Raw genomic sequence first — 25,088 nt, forward strand, 5'->3', positions numbered from 1 at the left:
CCCTTTTATTTATACGCCTTAAATTGATTTTTCTGCACTAACTGTGAACATAAATCCCATGTGCGTTCCTTATCAGGTGTAGATGAGGTGCAGAGCTCAGTTTTTTAATAGCATCATGGGAGCGCGAGACCGATGAGTTAGCATCTGTGCCGTCAGATCTATTTCCGAGGGAATTTTTCTTTTAAGACAAAGCCTTTCTCACATTTCACTTTTTTCACTGTATCACTTATCCCTAACGGGTATGTTTATAGCCTCTTATCGTCTGCCGGTCCAAGATATAGTGCAGACTAAAGATGCGGGCCGAGGTGTGCCCCTGGGTCCATTTGCCTTTATGAAGTTCCGTATATGTGGGAAAGTGGGAACCGCCGCAGGCCGACGCATTTCAAGAACTCAAACGACGCATGCAGTGGCCTCCCGTACTTGCACACTTCGCCGATGACGCCGATGCCGAAATCCACACTGACGCCAGTAGCCTAGACCTCGGTGCCGTCATAGTCCTGAGGAAAGATGGACTTGAATGGGTGATAGCTTACACTATCCGGTCGCTGTCAAAAGCGGAAGGCAATTATTCTACGACCGAAAAAGAATGTCTTACCATCATTTGGGCTACAGCAAAATTCCGCCCTTTATTATATGGCAAGTCATTCAAAGTCGTCAGCGACCATCAGGCGTTGTGTTGGCTAGCGCATTTAAAGGACCCTCCAGGACGCCTGACGCGGTGGAGCCTCAGACTACAAGAATATGACACCACTGTAATCTACAAGTCCGGACGAAAACACTCTCATGCCGATTGCCTATCACGCGCCCCCATTGACCCTCCGCCGGAAGACGATGAGGATGACGACGCCTTCCTTAAATGGAATAATAAGCTCGGAATACTTCACTGAACAGCAAAGAGCAGACGCGGAGCTAGAAAGCCTCGTCTAATATTTGGAAGGGAACACCGACGTTGTCGCTAGGGCATTTAAGCGAGGATTGGCTTCGTTTTCGCATCAAAACAACCTACTCGTAAAGAAGACCTTCTCACCAGTCCGCGACAACTACCTTCTTGTTGTTCCCTCAGCGTTGCGTGCAGAAGTACTGCACGCCCTACATGACACTCAGACCCCTGGGCGCCTCGGACTCTCTCAGACGCTATCGAGGATACAGGAAAGGTACTACTGGTTGCGCCTGACCGCCGACGTCACCCGTTACGTCAAGGCATGCCGAGACTGTCAGCGACGCAAAACACCACCGAACAGGCCAGCAGGATTACTGCAGCCGATCGAGCCTCCTTGCTGACCATTTCAGCAGATCGGGATGGATTTGTTGGGACCGTTTCCGACGTCAGCATCCAGAAGTAAGTGGGTCGTCGTGGCGACGGACTATCTCACCCGCTTCGCTGAAACGAAAGCTCTGCCAAAAGCTAGCGCAGCCGAAGCGGCGAAATTCTTCGTCGAGAACATCCTGCTGCGACATGGTGCCCCAGAAGTACTGATCACCGACAGAGGAACGGCCTTTACAGCAGAGCTCACCCAAGCCTTTCTGCTTGGGTGAGGCATTTTGCACATGTGTTTATCACAAGCTTAATCCAGTTTGCAATATACAAAGCCGCTGCTACAGCATGAACTGCGGCATTAGGGGCCACACAACACATCCATAATTAAAGGTGAAGAACAAAGGGATACTTCAAAATTTGCTCTGTAGTGCTGCAAAGTGTAATATATATTGTATGTGTACACTAAATGTTCAAAAAAGAAATGCATCAATGTCCCATTTGCCTTTGTGTTTATTATCAAGTTTATTATCAAGTTCAAATTTATTGAAGTTTATTATGAGCATATGTACAGCAGGAATCTGCTGACACACCCGCAGTCAAGGTGGCTGTTCGAGGTGCGCTGGCTGCCTCAGCGTAAGAAAAAGAAATTGGATGAATGGCAATTCCAGTGCCTCTTGCCTCTTACATACATGTGCCTCCACAGCGTCTTGGCTTGCAGTCAGCATAAGGGAGCGGCTGTGGCTAGGCGTAGGCATTGTCTAAGCAAAAAGAAAAGACCATTCAAATTGGGAATTATGAAAATAAATGCAGTTATTATGTCTGCTTCTTGCACTGTTCTTGCCTAAAAGTTTTAAATATAGTGTCTAGAATGCACCAGCACTTTGACTGCTTTTACTTTTTACCTGCAGGTGTTGCTGTGAGATCCTTGGTATGGCTGTGTGCAGCATTGTAACACTTGGTGGAGGCATTTGAAGTGGTAGCCAAAAATATTAAGAATCATCCTTGTCTGCGTGGATGCTTTCAATTTCTAAATGCAGTGGCAACAGCTGCTATTGGTGCAAGGCCCCACACATCTATGCAACGAGTACCATCGCTCTAAATTGAATTTTTCCTTTACTGTTTCACAAGGTGTCTGATATGTACACATCAGGTGTGATTAGTATTTTTTATTGACCACAGAGTGCAGAGAGCATCATTAAATAGATTTTTTTGCGTGGCTTCTTTTTTTGTTTCTTTCTGAATTTATCAAGCAGCAGTCACATGATGCTAAGGTGACTCATGTAGTGACAATTATCAGCTTTCGTTTTGCAGAAAAACAACACATTTCCTGACCCATTGTTTGCCATCGCATTACTCGCATAATTTTGCTGAGTATTCTACCTACATTCACTTGCTTGACCTGAACTAAAGAGCCTTCCATTTTGAAATACCATTCTTTCTTTAAAAAAATCATTTGACACTTCTCATAATTTCTGTACCTTGGGCTTCTGATGCTATGCATTCATAATTTTTCCTTGTTGTTTCCGACTAGAGACGTCCTCTTTAATTTATAGCTTAAATTTTACCTTTGGAACACACAGAATGGCTTGTCATTGCATCTGCATAACAGAGAAACAGGTTTCATTGAACATTTGCAAAATCCAACAGAAGATTGATGAATTCAGCTTGCGGTGTGATTTGACTGAATGAGCCACAAAAATAACTCATCTCACTTGGTATATTAAAGCACATATTAGTGTGATGTACAACATATATGTTGCACTAATGTGGTGAGTTCTCTTGCTTATACAGCAAATAATCCGTGCACTAGAAAAAAATTATTTTTGCATAATCCTTGTAGACACTGATTTAAAGAAAAGGAGCTGGAGCTGTCCACATGACCTACTTATTTTACCTGCGAGTATACTCAACAAAAATGTGTGTCCCAGCTGCTTAGTGGCATTTGAGATTATGTCAGTATTGCATATGTGCGTGTTGTTTAAAATAATTAAATTTTGAAAATTCTCGTAGGGACCTCATGTGCATATCTGCAGTTTATAGATACATGTAAAAGACTCAGCATCAAGTGCAAGTGATCGGTCCCACAGACCCGGAGTCGATAATGAAAATAGATTCGCTGCACACATTTGTGACCAGAAAAGATATGTCACATGGAATGGCATGCAAGGAAGTGTTGAAAATATTGCACAGTTAATAAAACGCCTATGCTATTAATATGTGGGTTCATGCACTCGATTTCTTCCGTATTAAGCACTCGCCTCTTGATTGCTTCGTGGCACAGAAATACTCGGCATAACAGCAGGCATCACTGTATTTCTGCCGCGGCCTTTGTAGAAGCATGATTGTTCAAAGTGCAAAAAATAAACAGATTCTATGACTTGTAGATTCCCCAGTACAATTCCAGTTGCGCTGATCCACCTGTCCAGCGATTCGCTATTACTGAAGGCAAACCTTCAGATAAAAATATTGCTCCGCACGTAAAAATGCTCTAGTGTGACGCTTCTCAAACGATCGCAAAGCGCCACGAGAGCTGTCTACTCGCGTGATGTTCTGAACAAGAAGATACATTCGTTTACTCACATGTGAGGGCAAATGCTAGAGCCCTTCGAGGCTTGGGTGTGGCACAAAAGGCACGAAGGTACCATAGCACCCTATGTCGTCGCGCGATCACATGTCAAACCTAAACTGTACGAAAGTACTACGCATCCAAAAACACAGAGATTCGAAACCGAAATTCGCGCCATGCTTTATTGAATGTATGCGTATGTGGTGATTTACATAAATTACGCACTTAGCAAGTGCTTTCTGTAAACCTAATATTCACACATCACCTTCATAATGCCATCAGGTATGCGTTTTTTAATGACAAAGCATAAGGCGACCTGTACTTATTTTCAGCCCTTTCAATAGTAATTGCGCAGGCAACATTGACAAGTAGCAACAGGGCGACGCCCCAACGTACGGTTCCCCCTTTTTCGGCCCAGCTTTTCCTCTAGAGTCGGCAATATTAACTCTATGGCACAGAGGGCATCGGATGAGGTGGGCTCCCGTTGCGCATGCGCCACGCCGCCTGGCAAATGCGTGGGCGGTCGCATCTACGCATCCAAGGGGAGGTCGGGTACCCCAAACAAATGGCACAGGAAGCCAGCTCGCCTCTTCCAACTCCTATCTCGCTGGTTGCGTTCAAAGGTGCATGGCATTGCAGAGCTCCTCGTTCGGAACATCCTTGAGCCAAATGAGAAAGTGCGCGTGAACACTGACTCGTAAGCTTCAATGCACAAGATTCAAACAGGACACGTTGGATCTGCTGCACTTATTTAGTTTAATTATGCAGGCTGCTTTGCCATAACGAAAAAAAACGGACAGTTTTCCGTATTGAGATTGTTTTATTGTGCGGTTAGCGCTGCACTTTATTACACTATTCATTCAATGTGTATAAAACGCGAGCTTCATCTTTATTTTCGTCATTTAATGTGGTTCATTTGAGTGATGAATAATCATTCTCTAACACATGCAGCTCGTCCTATAAGTTGGTTGGGTGCTCTTCAGTCATGATAAAAAACTGCACCTTCCGTATGATTACTTTCGGTTCTCAGTTATAGTTGTCATTTAACCTTTATCCATGTTAACTTCCCGTATATAGCCTCGTGTACTTATTCAGGTTCTCTTTGTAATGCTTTGCGAGCATGACTAGCATTTGCAGAGGTAATAAGTCGGTATAAAATCGGTAATAAAATCGGTAAATTGGTAGTAAAAAGGCAATAAATGGATACGCCTATAAATGCCACTGAAAACGGCCGTGCTTCTGTATTTCTTATCTTCCAAAATGTGCTGCGTCATGTGCGTGTAGAGCTCGCAGGCCCCGCTCATCCCTGAGCGCCGGTGGCGGAAAGTTCTTGTGCCGTCCCGCATCACCAGGTATACGAAGCGTTTCTATGCCACTCTATTTTGACACTCAAACGTCACTGAATTCAGGTTTTGTGTCGCATCACAAACACTTCTTACCTAAATCCCTGCCCGAAATATTCGAGTCAAACATCGCCATCTTTTGTGCGCAAACTTCCACTCACGCATTGGGTTCACGGTGCAAATAATTCTGTAATTCAAAGTAAAGGCTACTCTTGGCAGGCTTGATCGAACAGCATTCTAGAACATTTTAGAAGGATTACACGCAAAAAAAAACAAGGGAGGTGGGGGTGCAAGGAGCAATCCGCTTCATTGCTCAAACTGCTGGAGCTTCGCAGGGCGTAATACATCTGCTGTTCAAGGCCGTATCCAACAAATATGAGCTGACCACTGGAATCTTACCACCACACTGGGAGGATGCGGCTTATTGGCTGTGAAAATTTTCACAAAGTGCCAAGATTGGCAACATATGGTTTTGGTGGCACTGCAATGTTATAACTAAAGCGCAAACACGCCAAGGTGACAGAACGGGACGCCAGGTAACGTACTGTGGCATTTGGTTCTGTTGCGCTGTCATGTGTTTGGGTTTCAGTGATAATGAGTTTACAGGACCTATTTATCGCTTTCACTTTTCACGTGTTACGCGTCCGTGTTTAAGGTTCTACGAAACCGCTAGCTTAGGTCTGGGATGAAGGTGCTGTAGTTGCCCACGATGGCGTGCGACGCCCACTCAGCTTCTTGGAACATGCCGAAGATCGGGTCGCCAAGGACGCACGTCAGTAGAACGGTGACCGCCATGGTGATGGTTTTAGCCAGGAATCCGGGTAGCACCTGCGAAGTAAACAAGTGGCCGCCTATTGTAAGGACACGTTTCCTCCTACTCTCACCGTTCACTAAGATTCAAAGCCATGTACCACGTTGACCACAACCGAATATTGCACTGGTAGGAATACTTCCGATTCCATAAGTGCCCGTGCTGCACAGATCGTCGACTGGTGCACAAATGAAATGTCACAGGTATACCACCTCAAACCACGTACGTCCACGCCTAATCAAAGACAACAGCAATCCGAAGCCTTTTCGACTGAGTGAAGCTCGAGGCGGACGAAGAAGATAACGAGGTCAGCCGGCGTGTAGACCAACTGGCTATCAAGCGCTACAGAAAAGGAGTAAATGGGGAGTATCAAGATGATAGGATAGGGGATACACAATTAAACAAAAAAGAAAAAAATGCACATAAGCACGATGTAGCCCACGACAACTCTCAAAGCCGGTCGCTCAGTCCGCATATCATCAATAAACGCAGCAACGCATTCAACGTCTCCTGTATCGAAGAAGGCATAGACCGGTCTTCCAGGATTCTTTCTTGCGACAAGGGACCATTGTTCAGCCTGTCTATCGCAGTCGAATTTTTTTTCTCGACTCACTGTAGCGAAGGCAAAATTCTCCTAGCCAAAGTTGTCGCACGTATGTGGGCCACTTCGACGTCGAGTGAATAGCTATTTGTAGAAGCTTCGATTTTGACAACACTACCTTTTATGTACTTTCCTCCACCTTGGAGGCTTCTGCAGAACTGATTTGCCATATGGAGGCGAGTGTTGGTAAGTTCTGTCGAGCTCCACTGTACCAGTGTATAAGGTCGGGCTCTATTAATCAAAATGTCGAAATGAACGCTGTAGCTACATTGGTTGTAGGCATTAGTATCGCTATACTCAGATCGGTCGGCCTCAACCGCAATGTAATTACCACAAATGCCGCAACAGACTGGTAACCGCTGAAGTGCTATGTCGCATTCAATTTCTCAATATTTTTCTGCGATGTTTGCTTCCATCCGTGTCCAGCGGTGCTTCTCTACAATGTCACTCGCCCTATCTGTGAAGCAGAAATAAACACGAGGGCAGACAAGTCTAAGCATGCTAATACAGTAAATGCAGTTGTACATGCTAGCAGCCTAATGTTAAGAATGAATGTGGCCTTGTGGGTTGAAAACGTTGAGTTACATTGGCTCTCCTGCTAATTATGCAGACTGTAGCAAAAACATGATCCTAAACACGATAGACAAGCCTGCACCGTTTCCACTACGTTGTACATAGCGCGATACCAACAAGTCAGTGTGCTATCCATCCCTGAGTACGCCGATCGTCTGGAGCATTGAAAGCTCACTAGCTGCAAGAACATGGTGCAATGGTCAAGTTTGTTTTCTCGCATGTCCGAATAGGCGAGCCACGGCTGTAGCTTCCGCAAGTCCGAACAGCAGCGATTAACAGAGTCCCGTAATAATACGAAATCATTGGTCCGTGTTTTCTGATATCAACGTACCATTTCCATCAGAGTGAGCCGACCCTGCTCGTATACCATGGCGTTCGCCGGCGTTCCCACAGGTAGTAAAAAGGCGTAGTTGCTAGCAATGGTCGCCGGAATCAAGAACAGCAGTGGGTTCACATGCAGATCCTTGGCCTTGAGTAAAAAAACACAGAAAAAAGATCCAGAGGGCATGATTTCAATGAAAGTGTTCGCAGTTTCAGGCAGGCGCTACTTTGTTACTGAATTTTATTTCTGCATACTGCGCGTTCCTTACGCCGAGATCAGTCGGTAGGCAATCCAGTTTTGTTTTGTTTTTTTTGCCGTACAATTGCCGTGCACTGTCAGGAAGTGCGTTTACGATGTTTACTCTAAAAAAATTCAGCACTGTTCTGGGCTTATTTTATCCGACGACAGTAATCGGTATATATCTGGCGTACAGTTATTTTCTTTAACGCTGCCCTTCCGGTAGTTTCACTGAAAGTCAAGAATTGAGCGAGAGTACCAGTGTGACATACCGTTCCTGAGAGGAAAATAGCGAGCGCTGAATCCTATGAAAAGAAGCCCACGCAAGATTGACCTCGACTATGAGTGGGCGTTATATAAGATAAACCTCAAAGAGTTAAAATTTTAGCGGTATGCATGAGCCATCATTACATGATAACTACAAATAATACTGAATTATCGTTGTCTTTATGTAAGCAAACTTAACTTTTTACGTGAGGGGATCGAGATAACACGTCAGCAAATACGTCGTTGTGTAGTATTCCCTACACGGTCTAATCCCGTTTTCTTTTTTTTTTTCGTGTGCCAGAGTAAACTCAATTTCGATCTAGCTTGCTAAATTCGCATCGCACCGCAAAAGAAACCACAGCGATGCTCCATAACTCTCTACTCACCAATTCATCAAAAACTGGCAGCAGAACGGTACACGTTGCCGAGTTGCTGACCAGTTCAGACATAAAAGAAGAGACGATGCTCAGGCAGATCATGAGTGGCACGGGAGGCATGTGGCCCAAGGTGGCGAGTTTCTGGCCCATGAGTTCCGACAGCCCAGAAACCTGGAGATGTTTAAAAAGCGATACGAGAGAAAAGGGGGAGTTTTGAAGGGACCACCTGGAAACATCGCTTAGGCCCCGTCCTCCTCAAAAATATTATTATTCTCAAATTATAGAGCAGCGATACAATACAAAAACTACAGAATTACCTTTTATCCCTCATGCTAAAGTAAGCCGAAGCAATAATTGTCTGACCTTGACATAACCACACAGTTCATCTATATATATATATACCCAATTCGGGTGAACGGACAATGGCCCAAGTGAAACGTGCCTCACAATCTATAGCTGCTCGCTTGGGGGCGACGTTAAACAATTTATTGAGCTATAGTAAACCATGCCCAGTGAAATTCCGAGGTTTTACGCACCAAAACCACGATATGATTATGAGGTGGGTACACAGGTATTCTTGCCTTTCACCCCCATAGAAATGCAGGCGTCGCACCGGGATTTGATCCTGCGCCGACTGCCTTTGAACTAACTGTCGGTCACATTATGTTTAAATGAGCCTGTGTCTGACTGTTCCAAGCCTCTCCCGCTTTTTAAAGGTGACTTCCTTCACCACTGGGAAGCACTTGAATCTACAGAGCACTAGATGAGATGCAATGTACGGGAAATGTACGGAAATGTACGGAAATGTACGGAAATGTACGGCAAATGCACGGCAATGTACGGGAAAACGCTACGTTTTCAAAGTGTCATTGCCAAAGTCTGCGTGCTAACTCCTGGTTTGCTAAGATGCCGACGCTGCATGAAAAAGCAAGATTAACTGCAAACATTATATTCCCCAAATGACCGCACCCTCTAAGCCAAGTATACCTACACCAACTTTGCACACAGGTCAAAAATTTTAAGGTGCCACTCTTTCGACATTCCTTACAGCAAGGACCCAAAGAATACATTATATTCGAAGACATCGCGTTATAAAGAAAACTCTCACAATGACAAGCTCAAGTTTCAAGATGTTGCCAGGCATGGACTACATAACGTTAAAACTATTCCATTTCTCTTTTATTCCAATCTCCTGACATCAAGTTTGTGTAAACGCAGACGCAAGCATTGGGCGGTGACCCACAGCGTTATTTATGCAGTTGAATCAAACGCTATCTTCACGTATAGGACGTCACTTGCGTTGATTTCAAAGCGAATGACATTCCCTACCTTGGCAGGTTTTTCTTATCTAATTGGCTGACAAGAGGCAAGAAAGCGCACGGAAATGGAGAGGACGTGGGCGGAGCCGAGCTAGTGAAGTGAAAGTAGATAAGCGGGCAGGAGAGTAGTGCCGGCGTCGGCGATTGGTCAATTTTCCCTTGCTTAGGCTACGGGGGCTGGTCGAAAATCGCGGCCACATGCAGCGGGTAGTTAAATTGCTTCTAAAACGGATCTTAGGATAAGAAAAGTTGGCAAAGTGATGGCGTATACGGTGCCGAAATCGCTCGATAATATTATGCTGCCACCCAACTATTTATTATAAACAAAGAAACCCATGCTTCCTGGCAGCTACGATTAGCCAGTGCCAGATCGATCGGCTGACAGCCATCTTCAATTCCCTTCTGAAACGCGGCCATCTCTGGCTCTACTGAAAATATTGCAGTTTTATATGGTATATTAATGCATCTTTACAGCGTACACGTCCTTTTGATATGGTGAGTTCTCAAGGCTTTGTGACGTCGGGTGGCGCGAACTGGGCGCAACCAGAGAATTTTTGACCTATGCAGACGGCGAAAAAGGCGTAGAATCGGAAATAAGTACTGTATATGGCTAGCAGATTCCGCCGTCCGTCCGTTTGTCGCCTGTACGCCGGAAACTCCTCCGGCGCAACCCTATGCGCATGCGCGAAATAAAAAAAGGGGGAAGAGAGGCGCGCGATTGGCTTTCCATCAGCAACGTCACGAGCAGAACCGGCAACGAGCTCGTCTACGCCATGCCGATGCTGCAGCCCGGGCACAAGAACAGACTCGTGCAGCCGAGCGCAAGCAGAAACCTCGTGCCGAGGATCCGGCAGCCTATCAAGCCGTCATTTCATGAACCATCGGGATTAACCAATTGGTAAACACCGGGGCCGCACGCTTCAGCTTCGTTGGTTAACCACCTGTACGGAGTGCTTGGGCGGTGATTTTTCTTTTTATCCTTCGGGCCTAATCGTGCGTAATCAATGTGCACACGTTAAACCAGAAAACAGTCTTTGTAGTTTTCGGCACGTCGCGTGAAGGACAGGCGATGTGGGCATGACCCGAAAGTGTTTGACCAATTGTGAAGGGCTAATGAGAGTAGCGGAAGAGAAGCGGATTGGAGTAGCTTTACGTTATAGCACACCGTTTGTTGCAGCTCGAAGCACGTGACTACAACAGAATCCAGAATTCAGAATCATTCACCAGCTGCCTTTAGTAAGGTGGCTGAGTGGGCTAGTTCCGAATCCACCTTAAACGTAAACAGTGCAAAAACAGTACGCCCCGTGTTGTTTTCGTCCCTGTGCTGTTTTTGCGCTGTCCACCTTAGGCAGTTATTTTGGTCGCCCGGTTCAACTAACACGATATCTTAGTCCGTCGGTGTGTTAGGCGGCTACATATCACGATACAAAAAATTAAAAATAAATATCCCTTAGATTGTTACGTACGAAGCGCATTTGGTATACGCGGGGCATAGCATAAGCAGGTCGTCACCGCCATAACACGAGAACACAGGCAAATTCACATGTCATTATCTCGTCAGCAACAACCTTACCAGGGCGGCCAGGAGAGCGCAGTTGGATAACAATAAAGTCGCTGTGAGAGCAAGCTAGGCTGTAGTCAAAGGACATCTTCATTGACGAAGTAAATAGTTCATGGACGCGAGAGGTAACAAATTTCTATCTGTAGTACGACGACAATGATTAATATGCATTCTGTATATATATGCACTTTATGGAACTTCGTTAGCCGCCAATATTTGCCCAAAAGTCTTCGCAATACATTTTTCGTCAGTAAAGAGCTTGCAACTGTTCCAACAGTTTCATTTTTCTAGAAAGTTCCAACGTAAAGACAGATTTTCTTCAGCATTAGACACATTAAACACAAAGTTAAAGCTTTCTTGAGCTGTACGTATTCACAATAATGAGTTAGCGAAGAATGGCACTGTGATTTTTTTCCTGAACACGCTTTACGCCAGAAGCAGTCCTAGATCGATGGACCTTCCAGAAAGTCACACTGACCCGTCGCATTAGCGAAAACGCAATGTCATCAGTAGGCGACAACATAGGTGCAAAAAATAGCGTTGCGTGCTGCGCATCTGGAAATTGCGATTTGCTCACCCTCATGCCTTCGGCGATGGCGAACCCGCTGCCAATGAGTAAAATGACGCTCCACGGCAGCTTAGCTTGCACCATTTCCCAAGACAGCAAGGAAGGACTTTTGGCACCCTCCCAAGGCTTCGATGGAATCATGAACAGCAGGATCACCGGTATGGTTACCGCTGTGGCGTCCTTGGGCTTTCTGCAATTTGAAGCACACGCAAAAGACCATTTATTACCGAACGTAAGCATTCGCTTCCAATAAAGTGGTTAGTGCACAATTCTTGCTCTTCGGACGCCACATTTAGCACTTAAGGCCAATAAAAAATAGCAAGGTATAAAATAATGTAGATCGCTAACGCTTCGACAAAGAAACCCGTTACTTCGAACACTTGCTGTTTTTAATTACGTAATCACAGATTAATTATCTGCCTAGGCAGACATCATTTGAAAGAGACAGGAAAGAAATGCAACCACTAATAAAATTAATTACAGTGACTAACTATAAAGTTCCCAACTTTAGAGCACATGCTTATATAATGTTGAAGGCGATCATCATAAAAGTCTGCCTGCAGGTTTCTTCATTTAGAAATGGCGATGTAGGCCGCAATAACCGGCGGCAAATTATTCGTTGAACTTACATAATTACGCACGCGTCACCCCGAAGCACGGAAATTCGCCCAACCCCTCTGTGACGTAAAAGTGTGGAGTAAAATGAAGTTGCCATAGCACTGCCCTCTACTAACGACATCATTCCCACTCGCTGTTTTCGCAACTCGTGTTTGCGCGCTTAGTCACTTTACCACCAGGAGTGAGACAGGCCGATTTATCGCGCTACGGCGAGTTTTTCTTTCACGCTGCCACAGTATACGTCCGAGGTAGCTTGCAGCAGGAGCTGGGCCTTCGCGGGGCCATGTACGTAGTCACATAAATTGGATGAATGATTAGACGCTCGTTATTTCGGTCCACGTGGCCACTCCTAAACTCGGAACTACACTGTTATGACGATTCCTCTCGACTCTTCAATATAAACACACGACGTAAAGTGCATTAAAAAATTAAGTTTGGAGTGTTAACCGCCAAAAACACCCCGTAGTGGGAGATTGAACCACCTGGGGCTCTTCAGCGTGCACCGAATGCACGGTACAAGGGCGTTTTGGCCAGGATTCGATCCCACGACCTCGTGCTTAGCAGCGTAACGCCGTAGCCACTACGCCACCACGGCGGGTGCCGTCAAGTGCGTAGCTAAAGACGTTAATATGGTGTCCTTTTATTAACCCTTTGATGCCTGATTTATTTTAAACTGGAGAAACAATTTCAAACTTTGTGGTGTATTTGGTGTTTGCCCTTTTATCAAAATGTACACTGGAAATCTTCATTGCAGCATCACGAGGTTAAAAAGGATCGGGGATATGACCGACCCTTGAGGAGTGCCGGTGCTTCCTAGTGCATGTTCGTAGGATGTCATGCAGCCGACCGCGAGGGTAACTGTGCGGCACGACAGGAAGTCTCTGACGTAGTTGTAGCTTCGCTCACCCAAGTTGAGCTTTTTTATGCGGCTCAGGATTGCTGCATGTGCTACATTGTCAAATGCCTTTTCCAGATCAAGGCCGAGGATGGCCCGGTTGCCCCTAGTTGCCTACCTCGACGAGATCGATGGCCTCCATCACGCCTTGTATGCAGATGACATCACCCTGCGGGTCAGCAAGGGCAGTGATGGTCAGATAGAATCCACCTTACAAGCAGCGGTCTCTGCAGTCGAAACCTACCTCCAAGACATGGGTCTCCGACTATCTCCACTCAAATCGGAGCTGCTCGTCTACCACCCGCGCCGCCGGCCCAAGTCTACAGCCGAATCTCGCCAATGTGACGACATAATCCTCTATACGCAAGACGGCTCCTGCATTCCCCGAGTCCCGAAGATGCGCATCCTAGGCATGCATATAACAGCCAACGGGTCAAACATAGAAGCTATTCGCAAAATCGAAAGCAAGGTTACAGCGGCTACCCGCCTGATCAAACGCATTACAAACAAGCACACGGGCATGAAGGAGGACAGTGTCATGCGCCTCATACGCTCTTTCGCAATCAGTCACATCACTTATGTGGCTGCCTTCCACAACTGGACTGTCACCGAAAGGGAGAAAATCAACACCCTTATACGCAAGAATGACAAGATCGCCCTTGGCCTACCGGAGTAAACAAGCACTGCTCGTCTGCTACAGCTGGGGGTATACAACACACCTGAGGAAATAGTGGATGCGCAAAGAGCCTCTCAACTCGAACGCATGCCTCTGACAGCCACGGGCCGGTACATCCTGCAGAAACTCGGCTTCAACTACCACGTCCAACACGGTCAGAAACAGGTCATTCCACGCGACCTCAGCGACACGCTGATTGTCGCCCCTATCCCTCGAAACATGCACCCCGAATTTAATCGGAGCCGACGCCAGGCCCGTGCCAAAGCACTGCTGCGCTCCTTGGGTGGAAAGAGGACTACGCGCTTTGTAGACGCTGCAGAATACACACGAGAACACCGGTTCACGGCGGTAGTCGTAGACGTTAGCTCCCGGCTTACGCGCGCGTATAGTGTCGCAACGGAATACCCCGAAACAGCGGAAGAGGTAGCGATTGCGCTTGCGCTTACCGACCCCCGCTGCGAGGTAGTTTTTAGCGGCTCACAATGCGCAGTTCGCAACTACGCGCGGGGGCGCATTTCCTCCGAAGCTCTCCAGATTCTAAGGAAAGCTGGTCGACAGGACTTCGATAACACCGCGATCATGTGGTTTCCAGCGCACGTAGCCACCCCCACCGATGAGGGCCCCACTAACTTGAACGAGGTAGTACACCGCTCTGCGCGAGAACTGACCCGCCGCGCAGAATCGGAGACCGCCTCTTCGAGCTCGGAACTACTGGTTCAAAACACGCGAGAACGCTTGGTCAGGTACAATCACATCACCAAGCACTACCAGCTAGGCAGGCGGTTGCTGCCCCCACCTCACCCCATGCGGAAACGTCGTCAGGCAGTCGTCTGGCGGCAATTGCAAACACAAACCTTTCCCAGTCCGGTGCGATTGCAGCACATTTTCCCCGCGCAATACCCGACTGCTCTTTGCAAGTTATGTCAGGAAACTAGAGCGACGCTGTCACACATGTTGTGGGAGTGTCGTGCTACATGAGCTACAATGGCAGTAGCTCCGGAGGCTCTTGCGTCGAAGTGGGCCGCCGATCTGCGCAGCTCCAACCTCAAGACACAAGAGCGGGCTGTCCAGCAAGCCCGAGAGGCGGCGACGGGGCAAGGCCTCGAAGTCCCCTCATGGGAGACCTGAGCCCGGGTCGTCCAATTTGCCGGATTAAAAATAAAGTTGTTTCCATCCACCCATCTTCATTGCACTGCTATACTTAAAAATTGGCATGTGATGAATTCGCGACACTGGGCATTTGGTCCATCTTCGACCAATGGTGAAAATTTATTAATACTGACACATACTTTACTAATGGCTGGTTCTTGTCTTCTGAAACGCTTTTCATGTTACTAAACCTTATAAAGTCGGTCTTACTGGTCACAAGTGCTGATGAATGCTGAAGAAGGCGTTCACGTGTTTATTGAGGCTGAGATAGTCACTGCCCTTGGAGCACGTGAAAACCATCTGTTCGTTACAGTTAGGGTGCACCTCTGCCGCGTGCCTTTTACAAGTGTCCAGTGCCCCACGTGCTGATGGTGACCTCCGAAGCTGGCGCTGGCTCCATCAGAAGCATACCCTACGCCACTAAATATGTTTTCGTGGCCGATTTTTTCACGAAGGAGGAGTCTATGGAGAACACACAAAGACCTAAACTAGCCCGTAATTTCTTCGCGTTAATGTGTACACAATTATTCCGCATGTCGCGAATTCGTGGCATTCGTCTAATGGGTTATTAGTGAATCGGTCGCTTTGGTTCGTCTTAGGCATTTTTTTAGCTGTTTCGAATAAAAAAAAGGAAACCATAGATACTAAAGTATCACAGGACGGCACTATAACTTCTCATTCGGAACTCCGCCAGACTGTATTTTGCACTTCGTATTAGTCATTCGGTTAGTGAAAAGACAGAAATAAGCGATAAAACAAAACACAGGGAGCACGCCAATGAGTGTTTTAATGAGCAGGTGAGTGAATATTTCAAGAAGAGGCCGTGCTATGCGGACCAGATCCCTGACGTGCTCGCAAGTCTCTAGATGGTGGTTCGGCGATTCCAAGGCCACCTTTACTGAGGAGTCTGTCTCTCTGTTGGGACAGCGGACAGTGAGGCGGGCGATCGTGTTGGTCACGAGGGGAACCAAAGGTACCACTTGCGACACCGACATCTCTCGGCGACACAGGGGGCAGCTGCTAGATCCGGGACTCGTGTCAAGTGCCAGCCAGCCATGGATGTAGATGCAGCAAATAATGCGGCGACCGGAGCATCCGACAGGGTCTCGGTACACACCGGCTCCTGCGGAGGCCTGGGCTCGTACTTCTCCACGGAGTAAACGGGCGGTTCACTCGGCATATCGGCACGCAGGGTCGCACTCCGGCTAGAAGATGGCCCGGCCGGCGGTTGACGAGCTAAATTGCCGAACCATGCAGTCCCGTTCAGATGAACTCATTGCCCAGTCGCTTTTACATGAAAGTCAGCTGCTAAACGCCGAGTTGTGGAAAGATCCGAGGCTCCAGTACTGCGACGCAGGTCGCAGCTGACGCGAATCTTCGTCTCCGGCGTCTTGTGACGAGAACGCGGGCCGGCGTTAGAGAGGCGCACCCGGTCTTCGGTCGGCTTGGCCAGTTGCGGGCTCTGGAGTGCACCGTTCGTTGGACACGCCTGGTCGAACCGCACCTTCCGTGAGAGACCTCAGAAACGTTCGGACCTGAAGCAGCTCTTCTTCTAACCTCGCAGCTCGCAGCACGAGACACACGCTCCGGAGCGCGCTATATATAAAAAGGCGGCCGAGGAAGATGACGATGGGTCCTAGAGAGCGATTTCGGCAACTCTTTTCAGTCAACCGAGTGTGGTCAATCCCCCCTGTGGGTACGAGCCACGTTTTGAGGCACCAACAACAACAACCACAACAAAAAACGCTCTCTTGCTCCCCGCCTGCAGAATATACCTCAGGTATAGTATGGTTAAACTTCATCCGGGTCCTTCGGAACGCGCGTCATCACGTAGCGGGCCGCTCCCACGTCGGTACAGAAAGGCCGAGCCTCTCTGCTGCGTCGCGGGCCATATCGACAGGCTCGGTAAAATACCCGAGCATAATATATGATAACCGGCTTAGTTGGCGAACGCACGTTTAATATATAAATAAAAAAGGAGTACAAGGGTTGGAATGCCAAGAAGACATTGCAAAAGTCGATCGGGGTTGCGGAGAGACTCTTATGTGATGATTTGTGAAACGTATGTACGGCCAATTTTGGAATTTCGATGTGTTCTACATTCGGGTGTGCCGGCATATAAATTACATCCCCTTGTTCTTCTGAAACGGGAAGCTTTACGCCTGTGCCTTGGTTTACCAAAGTTCGTTGCAACAATGTGTTATACGTAGAAATTCATTTACCGTCTCTTTTGTGCAGATTTCGGTTATCAACAGTCCAAACATTCCTAAAGATGTATGAATTCCCTATAAAATCACAAATTATTTTTATTTCTCAACCTGCAATAATTTTTTTATCTTCCTGGCCTAGGTTCCACACTCCTCATGTCGTCCTTGTTCAGGCACTTGTTGGTTCCTTAGATGTACGATTATGGGATATCCCGCCTATTGGCAGTCAGAGACAGAATCTCCAGATTATTTTTGACGATATATACCCGAACAACACAAAACACCTCTCTAGTAATATATTAAATGGGCTATAACAAAATCACTTACTGGAGCTAAAAATAAACGCTGTCGTAGCGTCAGAGGCGTCGCAAACAGAAGAACAATCTGGAATTTGAATTTTCTCTTCCGCTTTTTACTGGTCTTTCGCTTTAAAGCTTCCTGACTACGTACCAGTATTTATAGCTGTGTTTCCGGCGGTTACATTGGCTATACGAAAAGTGAACTCATCAATCTCGGAAGTTGTATAATAACGAATTCTCTATCTTTATGCTCAGCTCTCTCTGCAAATAGTGGCTCACATATTTCGCGTACATTTCATTGTTTGATACCTTCTAAATTTACACTAATTAGATTGGTATTTGTGCCTGGTCATAAAGAATTAGTTATCAGTGAATTAGATGACAGCTTGGCGAAAGCTGCCATTAGTGGTTTAATTCTCCCGATCCTTCCTGTGCCTGCTTTCATAACTGCTGCTAGGTTAAGGAAACGGGCAGTCATGCAAGATTGTTGGAACATGTCATTAACAAGTTTAAGTGATTACCGAGACCTCCTATTTCCTTGGAACAGAAACTTCTGCTGTAATAGAAAAGTTGAAGACCTGTTGACGAAATTCCGATGTAGAATACCTGCATTAAACTATTATCTGCATCGATCTGGTCTGGCGCCCTCCTTCTTGCGCTCATACTGTGGTGATGATGAAACAATAGAACAGTTCTTCATCTCATGATGCCGTTTTTCCGCATTGAGAAAACACGCTTTAGAAAGACAATTTCATAGTGCTGGATTAAATACAATTCCTGATATTCTATCTTTCGGAGCCTGTTCTCTGGGACACCATCATAGGGATGTTGGTTCAGCTATCGGGAGGTACATAACTGAATCAGGACGATTGCCTTGCTAAATTATTAAAATTTATCAGATTTTATTTCTTTAGCCATTCAAAATTTCTCAATAGTGATTCTTTTCAGACTCGGATAATCTTTTTTCTTAATTCAGCCGATTGTTGGCCAATCCCCCATATTGGGTGCGAGCCACTCTCCGAGGCAAGGAAGCAAGCAAGCATTTCGACAGATACTCACATGGTGCCAAAATAAGTGGCCCATCCCCTGGCGAACATAGGGTCCCGGAAGAGCCAGAGGAACACCAGAAGAATACAAAGCAGCAGGACGGCTACTTCGTGAAACCTGCGGTGTATACCACCAACGGATTATCGTTGGCACATGACGGTTCAAAATTAAGATAATAAATAGAAGACGTGAGGAATGTTAATAACCCAACTTTCGTTTTGGTCACGAGGTGAAACTTAGAAACCCGTCTGGTTATCGACACTAACTGTCTGGGCGCCGTCGGCAGCACCTCTTTCTTCCGAAATACGTACACAGATATGTCCCTCGAGTCCTATGCACCTATTTTGCTTCACTAATCAACGTCCACTGCGGAAGCCAATTAATCCTTCATTGATTACGTGTTCCTTAAGCTTTGAAAAGCATATTACCTTGGGTCCTATCAACTAACTTGTGTAAAACCAAACAAATCAAGAGGCAGCCGCAGCGTACTGTCTTAGATCTAAAGTTCAGATTTTATAACAGAAGGGCGTTTCTAATTGTTAATGATTCCTAATACTTTCACTGCCAAGACACTGCGGCTGCGACGCGCGTTTGGTACATAATCCTTGCTTGTGTGCTATTTATAGCACTGCCGTGCAGGTTGTGTGTCGACGAATTGGTAATTCACGGTGCAGTCTCGTCTCCTTCCGACGTTCCATTCCTTCAGTTTCACCCAAATGTGACCTCTAACTATTCCAAAGCCTTCCAAATTGGTTGGACTCAAGCAATCGAGACTGTCGAGGATTTTAAACAATGAAGCCCCTATAACAACATAAAAACCCATTGATAGCTTGATAGTTAGAAAAAAAAAAGCCGTACATGCACGTTAGAATTCACGTAACTTATAACATGTGCTGTCCAGAGTTAACGTGTAGCTAAAGATGTTGCTGTCACCTTACAATAGTTGCGTCACTTTTACTTGAAGGTAGCCTCCCCTTGAAGCAACTGCTACATCTATCCCCTCGGAGCCCCTTGCAAGCATATAAGTGTGAAATCCATGGGATGCATGAATTCCTTAATTGTTCAACTTAACCAGAATAGGATTGTCGTGAACACGGTATTGGGCCTAAATATTGTCTATTTTCTGACATATATTCTAGAAAATATGGTTTTCATCTGGAACAAATTTTGTTTCAATTCATTCTTCAAAAGCACACGTAGTTCAGCACCTAAGAAATTAGCTCATGATATGAAATTAAAGCTGCGGTATTCACCTGATTTTTCTCATTATTATTTGGATTAATTCGACCCTTCTATGCAACTATGCCCGTTACCTGGTCTTCCCCGAAGTGAAGACAGACCACTTTGATGTTCACGCCGGGCATTGCATTTACCGAAGCATACTCACTCTTGAGAAGGAGAAACGAAAGCGCCCATTGCGATGGACATACGCGAGGAAACTGGTATAGATAGATAGAAAGAAAGAGATGCAACAAAAGAAAGGCGCGGAGGTTAACTAGAACACAAATCCGATTCACTGCTCGGCACTATGGAATGGGAACGCAGAAAGATAACGAGGAAATGGCACTTTCAGGGCTATTGCCCATTCTATTTAGAAGAAAGCCTTACCCTCCACCCCCAGAAAACTAGCAAGGCTAAATACCTTTCTCACGGAGCAAGACCTTGGCACCGCGTTCTCGTACATCACAGCTGCAGAAGGCCACAAATAATAATAATAATAATATTTGGGGTTTTACGTGCCAAAACCACTTTCTGATTATGAGGCACGCCGTAGTGGAGGACTCCGGAAATTTTGACCACCTGGGGTTCTTTAACGTGCACCTAAATCTAAGCACACGGGTGTTTTCGCATTTCGCCCCCATCGAAATGCGGCCGCCGTGGCCGGGATTCGATCCCGCGACCTCGTGCTCAGCAGCCCAACACCATAGCCACTGAGCAACCACTGCGGGTCAGAAGGCCACAAGATTGCTGCTACGATTACTGAAGGCAAGTGGAGCGGATACAACACTGCAGTTTCAATTACGTCGGTGACTCCAATATACATCAACACTGAGCTTTCTCACTTTCATTTAGTCTTTTCTTTTCCATTCCCTTCCCCCCGTAGAGGGCTTAGTTCTGGTTAACAGACCCACCTCCATTTATCCTTTGTTCTTTCTCTTTTGCACCTACATTCCCATAATTAGACGCAGAAAAAACGTCCCGCTTTATTTGTTTTCTTAAATATTTCACAATTTACCCCTCACCACGTACCTTCATGCATATTTTACGGATTAGAGCCACAATACATATATAATTTTATACCTTTAGGCCCTATGTCTCAAACCACAAAGGCTTCAAGCAGTGTAGTTAACCGACCGACCATATGGGGCTCAGAATTTTCTCACCCACGATGGTGTCGTGTTCTACCATTACTATGTATGCGTTTGCACGCAGTCATCGCTACGTGCTTTTATGCAAAAGAACCTTGGCACAAGACAGCACGGAGTGGACACCGTATGGGTGAAGATTAAAACATGGGCAACTTGGATTAGCATTTCAGCAATATGGCGGCGTAAAGGTGAGGAAAGGGCGAATTCTTCTGGGAAAATAAACAGTTGCGATGTGCGTCTTTGTTCCTTTTCTGTGGCGTCTTCTGTCCTGCTATATGTGCTTGTAAAGTTAAAAAACAAAAGACGCCGAGATGCTTTCTTGCGTTGCTATGCACGAGGTCGCGGGATAAGATCCAAGCACGTGGTGGCCTCATTTCTACGGGGTCGAAATGCAAAAACGCGAGTTTCCCGTGCATTGGGGACAGATTAAGGATCCCCTCGTGGTCAAAATTAATCCGCAGTCGGCCACTGCGACGTGCCTCAGAATCTACTTTGGGTTTGAGCACGTATAAACCTAGAAGGGAATTGCAATTTTAAAAAGGGCAACTGCTCAGGTTCGCGCTCTTTATAACGTACTTGACGGGCCCCAACGCAGCGTAATTCCGATGAATGGCGGCCATGGTGTGGCTACGGCTTTCTTTTCCCAGGTCTGGGCTGGAACGAGAGAGCCGGGTGTGAACATTCATGCAGAAACTTAACGCTGATCATGCACGCACACATTACGGTATGCTAGAATCGCAAAAGAAAAATACTCAAAAGGGTCCATACGAACGCACGTGTAACTGAGTCCTGCAACAGACAAACTGTACTACGTGGTTCCAACTACAATTTAACAACTGAGGTAGGTAAAACAGCGATAACAGGACAAACCGCTCAGCTCGTACAAATACGGGGCGATCATTTCTAAGTTTTATGCAATTTTTAAAAAATCTCCTGTTGAAGATACCATAATTTTAGTCCATGAGCTGGATTGTTGCTTGCACGAAAAATTGAAACACATGTTCGGCTAATCACAAAGGCTCAATAATTAACTTCCTAAATAATGACTTTACGGCACACATTTCAATTTACAAAATGCAGCCATTGAGTTTTCCAAATGTATCTACTCGGGATGAATTATCATAATGACAACAGTTTGAAGTTATGTCTCATCAAACTAGCCGTAAAAATGCACTTCTGGTCTGCTTACTTTGTTTAAAGAAAGTTCTTTCACACACTCTAGCACAAAAGTTACTAGAACGGTCATGTATCTTATATCACACTAAGGAAAATAACATCTTAAAACTGGTGTAACCCTGGAAATTTATTTCAAATGGATGCGTCTCGCAAAGTCACAGGCTACAATTCGTAAATTGCAATTTGTGCCGTAACGTAATTAACTTACAAGTTATTTAGCTTTCTTTCTAATTGATTGAATATGTCTTTCTATTTCGTGTGCTAGTAATATCCGCCTCTTCGAATAATCCAGCTCAGCGACAAGAATCGTTCAATCTGCCACAGCTGATGTTTGAAAATTCCGTGAAAGTAAAAATCATCCCCCTGTAACTTGAACTCTCGAGCGCTTAATGGTCCTCATAATTAATTTGAATCCAACAACCACGCCACAGCGGCACATATCAATCGTGCACATGCTCACAGATAAGCAATAACATCCCCAGACGCGGACTAATACAGCCCTTCGCAATGGAACACAAACCAAGAGCACGCGACAGAGGGTGACCCCAGCTCGGCTCCATGGCCCCACATTCATTGGCAATCACAACGCAGTCCTTGATGGTTTAACACGTAGCGTAGTGCCCACGTAGAGTGGACACGATTATAGTACGGAAAGTTTAGCAGGAGTGGACACATCCTGACTTTCTTTTTTCTCTCGGTTATACTCCACTGTTCATAGTCTTGTTTATTTCTCCTGGTATACTGCCAGCGATACGCGCTCACGCCAGAATTACCATTGTGGCATGTTTAGCTACACACGTTAATATATGCTCGGATGGAGTGATTTCTGGGTTGCCTTTGCAAAGAGAAAATGCACTTGTGACTTTCAACCGCCTATACCGCTTTACGGACCGCCAACGCGAGCACATACACGACACAAAACAAATATAAACGTAAGATTTGAGTCGCAGCATCCCCGCCGCGTTTTAAATAAAACGTTTGGTCTCTCAGACATAGGTGTCCCTTCGCTTCGCACCGGCGGAGAGGGGAGGCTCTAAACCAAGGAATATATGACACAACACAAAAAGACATGCTGAGGTACAGGACCACCCAAAACGAAAACATTAAGTGCCCCCTAAAGCTGACCATGGTGACAAGACGGTTGACGACTACAAAACAACGACGGCAAGACGCCTTAAGGCCTCCTGGTGGAAAAGCGCGGATCGCATCTACCGACCTTTTAAGTGATGTCTACAACGCTGACACCATGTTCAGAATGAAGAAACTGATTTCTATCAGGGTATCGAACAAAAATAAAAAGCAATGACACCGCCTCGGTTCAAGTTTCGATATCGGTGCAGTGTCTTCCATGTGTCTCGGCACCCGTGGTCACTGTCAGGTAGCACGTTGCAGCACAAGCTCTCAACAATACCGTGTGCGCGAATTCTTGCCCCTCAGGAAAGATGAGTGACCTCACTAGCACACTGGAAACACGACACAGTGTATTGAATGGTATAAAACACAGGAATTCAATATTATACTACAGATCGAGCGAACGTACACGCACAATGAAGCACTTCATAGCTCAAAAGCACGAAGAGAGACAGGACAGGACCCAACACTGGCGATGTCCGTCCTGTGCATGCATCTCGATGGTTGTCCGGTAATTTCCGGTATATTCAAGCGGCGTTTTCGTTTACATTCATTAACATAAAGCAACAGCGTCAAGAAAGAAAGCTTGTGCTACAAGAAAGCATGGACCTTCATTCTCTCTTTTCGGTGAACGCTGTGCGCGCAACACGATGGTCCAGACGGCCACGCGACCGCCTGTTCCGCCTCGGTTGCACACGCACGCCCGCTCACGTCATCTGACATGAGCACTTCTCTCGCAGAAGTCGCTCACTAAAACACAGCGGGCCACCGGCGCCTACAGTCGTCTAGGTGAAACTGAAGCGCTCGCCCGCGGTTGGGATATTCATCGGAGGAGAAGAGTCGGCATTCCACCCTTTACTTTAGAGTCTTGAGTTGTTCACTTCCAGCACCAAGCGCAACTTCCTGACAGTGTCACGAGCCACCAAACGATCATATTGGAATTGTAACCTCAGCTGAAGAGCAGCGACAGCGAACGTGTCCGCCATTTGTCTGCTTTGTTGACACTTTTAGGGAAATTTTGGAGCGAAAGCATGAAATCTCCCGTTCACGAAAAATACAGGCTCTGGGGAAGCGAAAAACGGCACCTAAGTTCCCATTGGCTACGACGCCACGTCACGACCGCACCTTGACGGAGCAGTGTGGGCGAAAGGATAAACCTGCTGCTGCGCAATAGCGCGCGCCAGGTGTTGAGTGAGGGGAGAGGGCATCGCCACAACTCCACGTCACCGTCGCTCTCGTTATTGGATGCCTGTGTTATCCGCGCGTTCCTTGTCCGCGCAACCTCTCGCCTGCGTTTTAGCTCTGCCTCGATAAGGCCAAATCAAATCGTGCCAAACCAAAGTCTCCTAGATACCTGGCCTGTGCAATCTGCTTTACAACGTCATGCGACTTGGGCCGAAGTTTCCGTAACCAAAGCCCGGCGTGTCGAAAGCGGTGACGTCAAAATCACCGTGGCTTTCTCGAGAATGTCCCCATTAGATTCTATGGCAGTCGGGCAAGGTAACATGCCGTCACGGGTCGAAGTGCACCGACCTTGTCAGGAGGCGTTGGCCAAACGTCTCAACGCGCCCGCTTGCCCGCGAGTAGATAGTTAAACCAAGGACCGCTCAGCGGTTTTCAATTGGACGTTAATGTTTTGGCATTCACAACTCATAAGAAGTGCTTAGATGTCCTCGGTTTCTTATTATTATTTGCTCTGGTAATAGTGTCTTCTGTTC

General features: G+C 46.3%; 1 protein-coding gene across 1 annotated transcript in view; it reads right to left on the bottom strand.

Moving 5' to 3' along the window:
- Positions 1-3,986: 3,986 nt before the first annotated feature.
- The window catches only part of LOC142568326 (Na(+)/dicarboxylate cotransporter 3-like), a 40,118-nt gene continuing 19,016 nt past the window's right edge, over positions 3,987-25,088 (bottom strand). Inside the window, exons 8-13 of the mRNA XM_075678333.1 lie at positions 21,640-21,717; positions 18,707-18,811; positions 11,813-11,993; positions 8,365-8,526; positions 7,484-7,621; positions 3,987-5,995 (exon numbers count right to left, since the gene is read on the bottom strand). Coding sequence (XP_075534448.1) covers positions 5,837-5,995; positions 7,484-7,621; positions 8,365-8,526; positions 11,813-11,993; positions 18,707-18,811; positions 21,640-21,717 — 823 coding nt within the window. The 3' untranslated portion in view covers positions 3,987-5,836. The remainder of the gene's footprint in view (positions 5,996-7,483; positions 7,622-8,364; positions 8,527-11,812; positions 11,994-18,706; positions 18,812-21,639; positions 21,718-25,088) is intronic.

This window comes from Dermacentor variabilis, unplaced genomic scaffold (assembly GCF_050947875.1).
Source record: "Dermacentor variabilis isolate Ectoservices unplaced genomic scaffold, ASM5094787v1 scaffold_18, whole genome shotgun sequence".
Lineage (NCBI taxonomy): Eukaryota > Metazoa > Arthropoda > Arachnida > Ixodida > Ixodidae > Dermacentor > Dermacentor variabilis.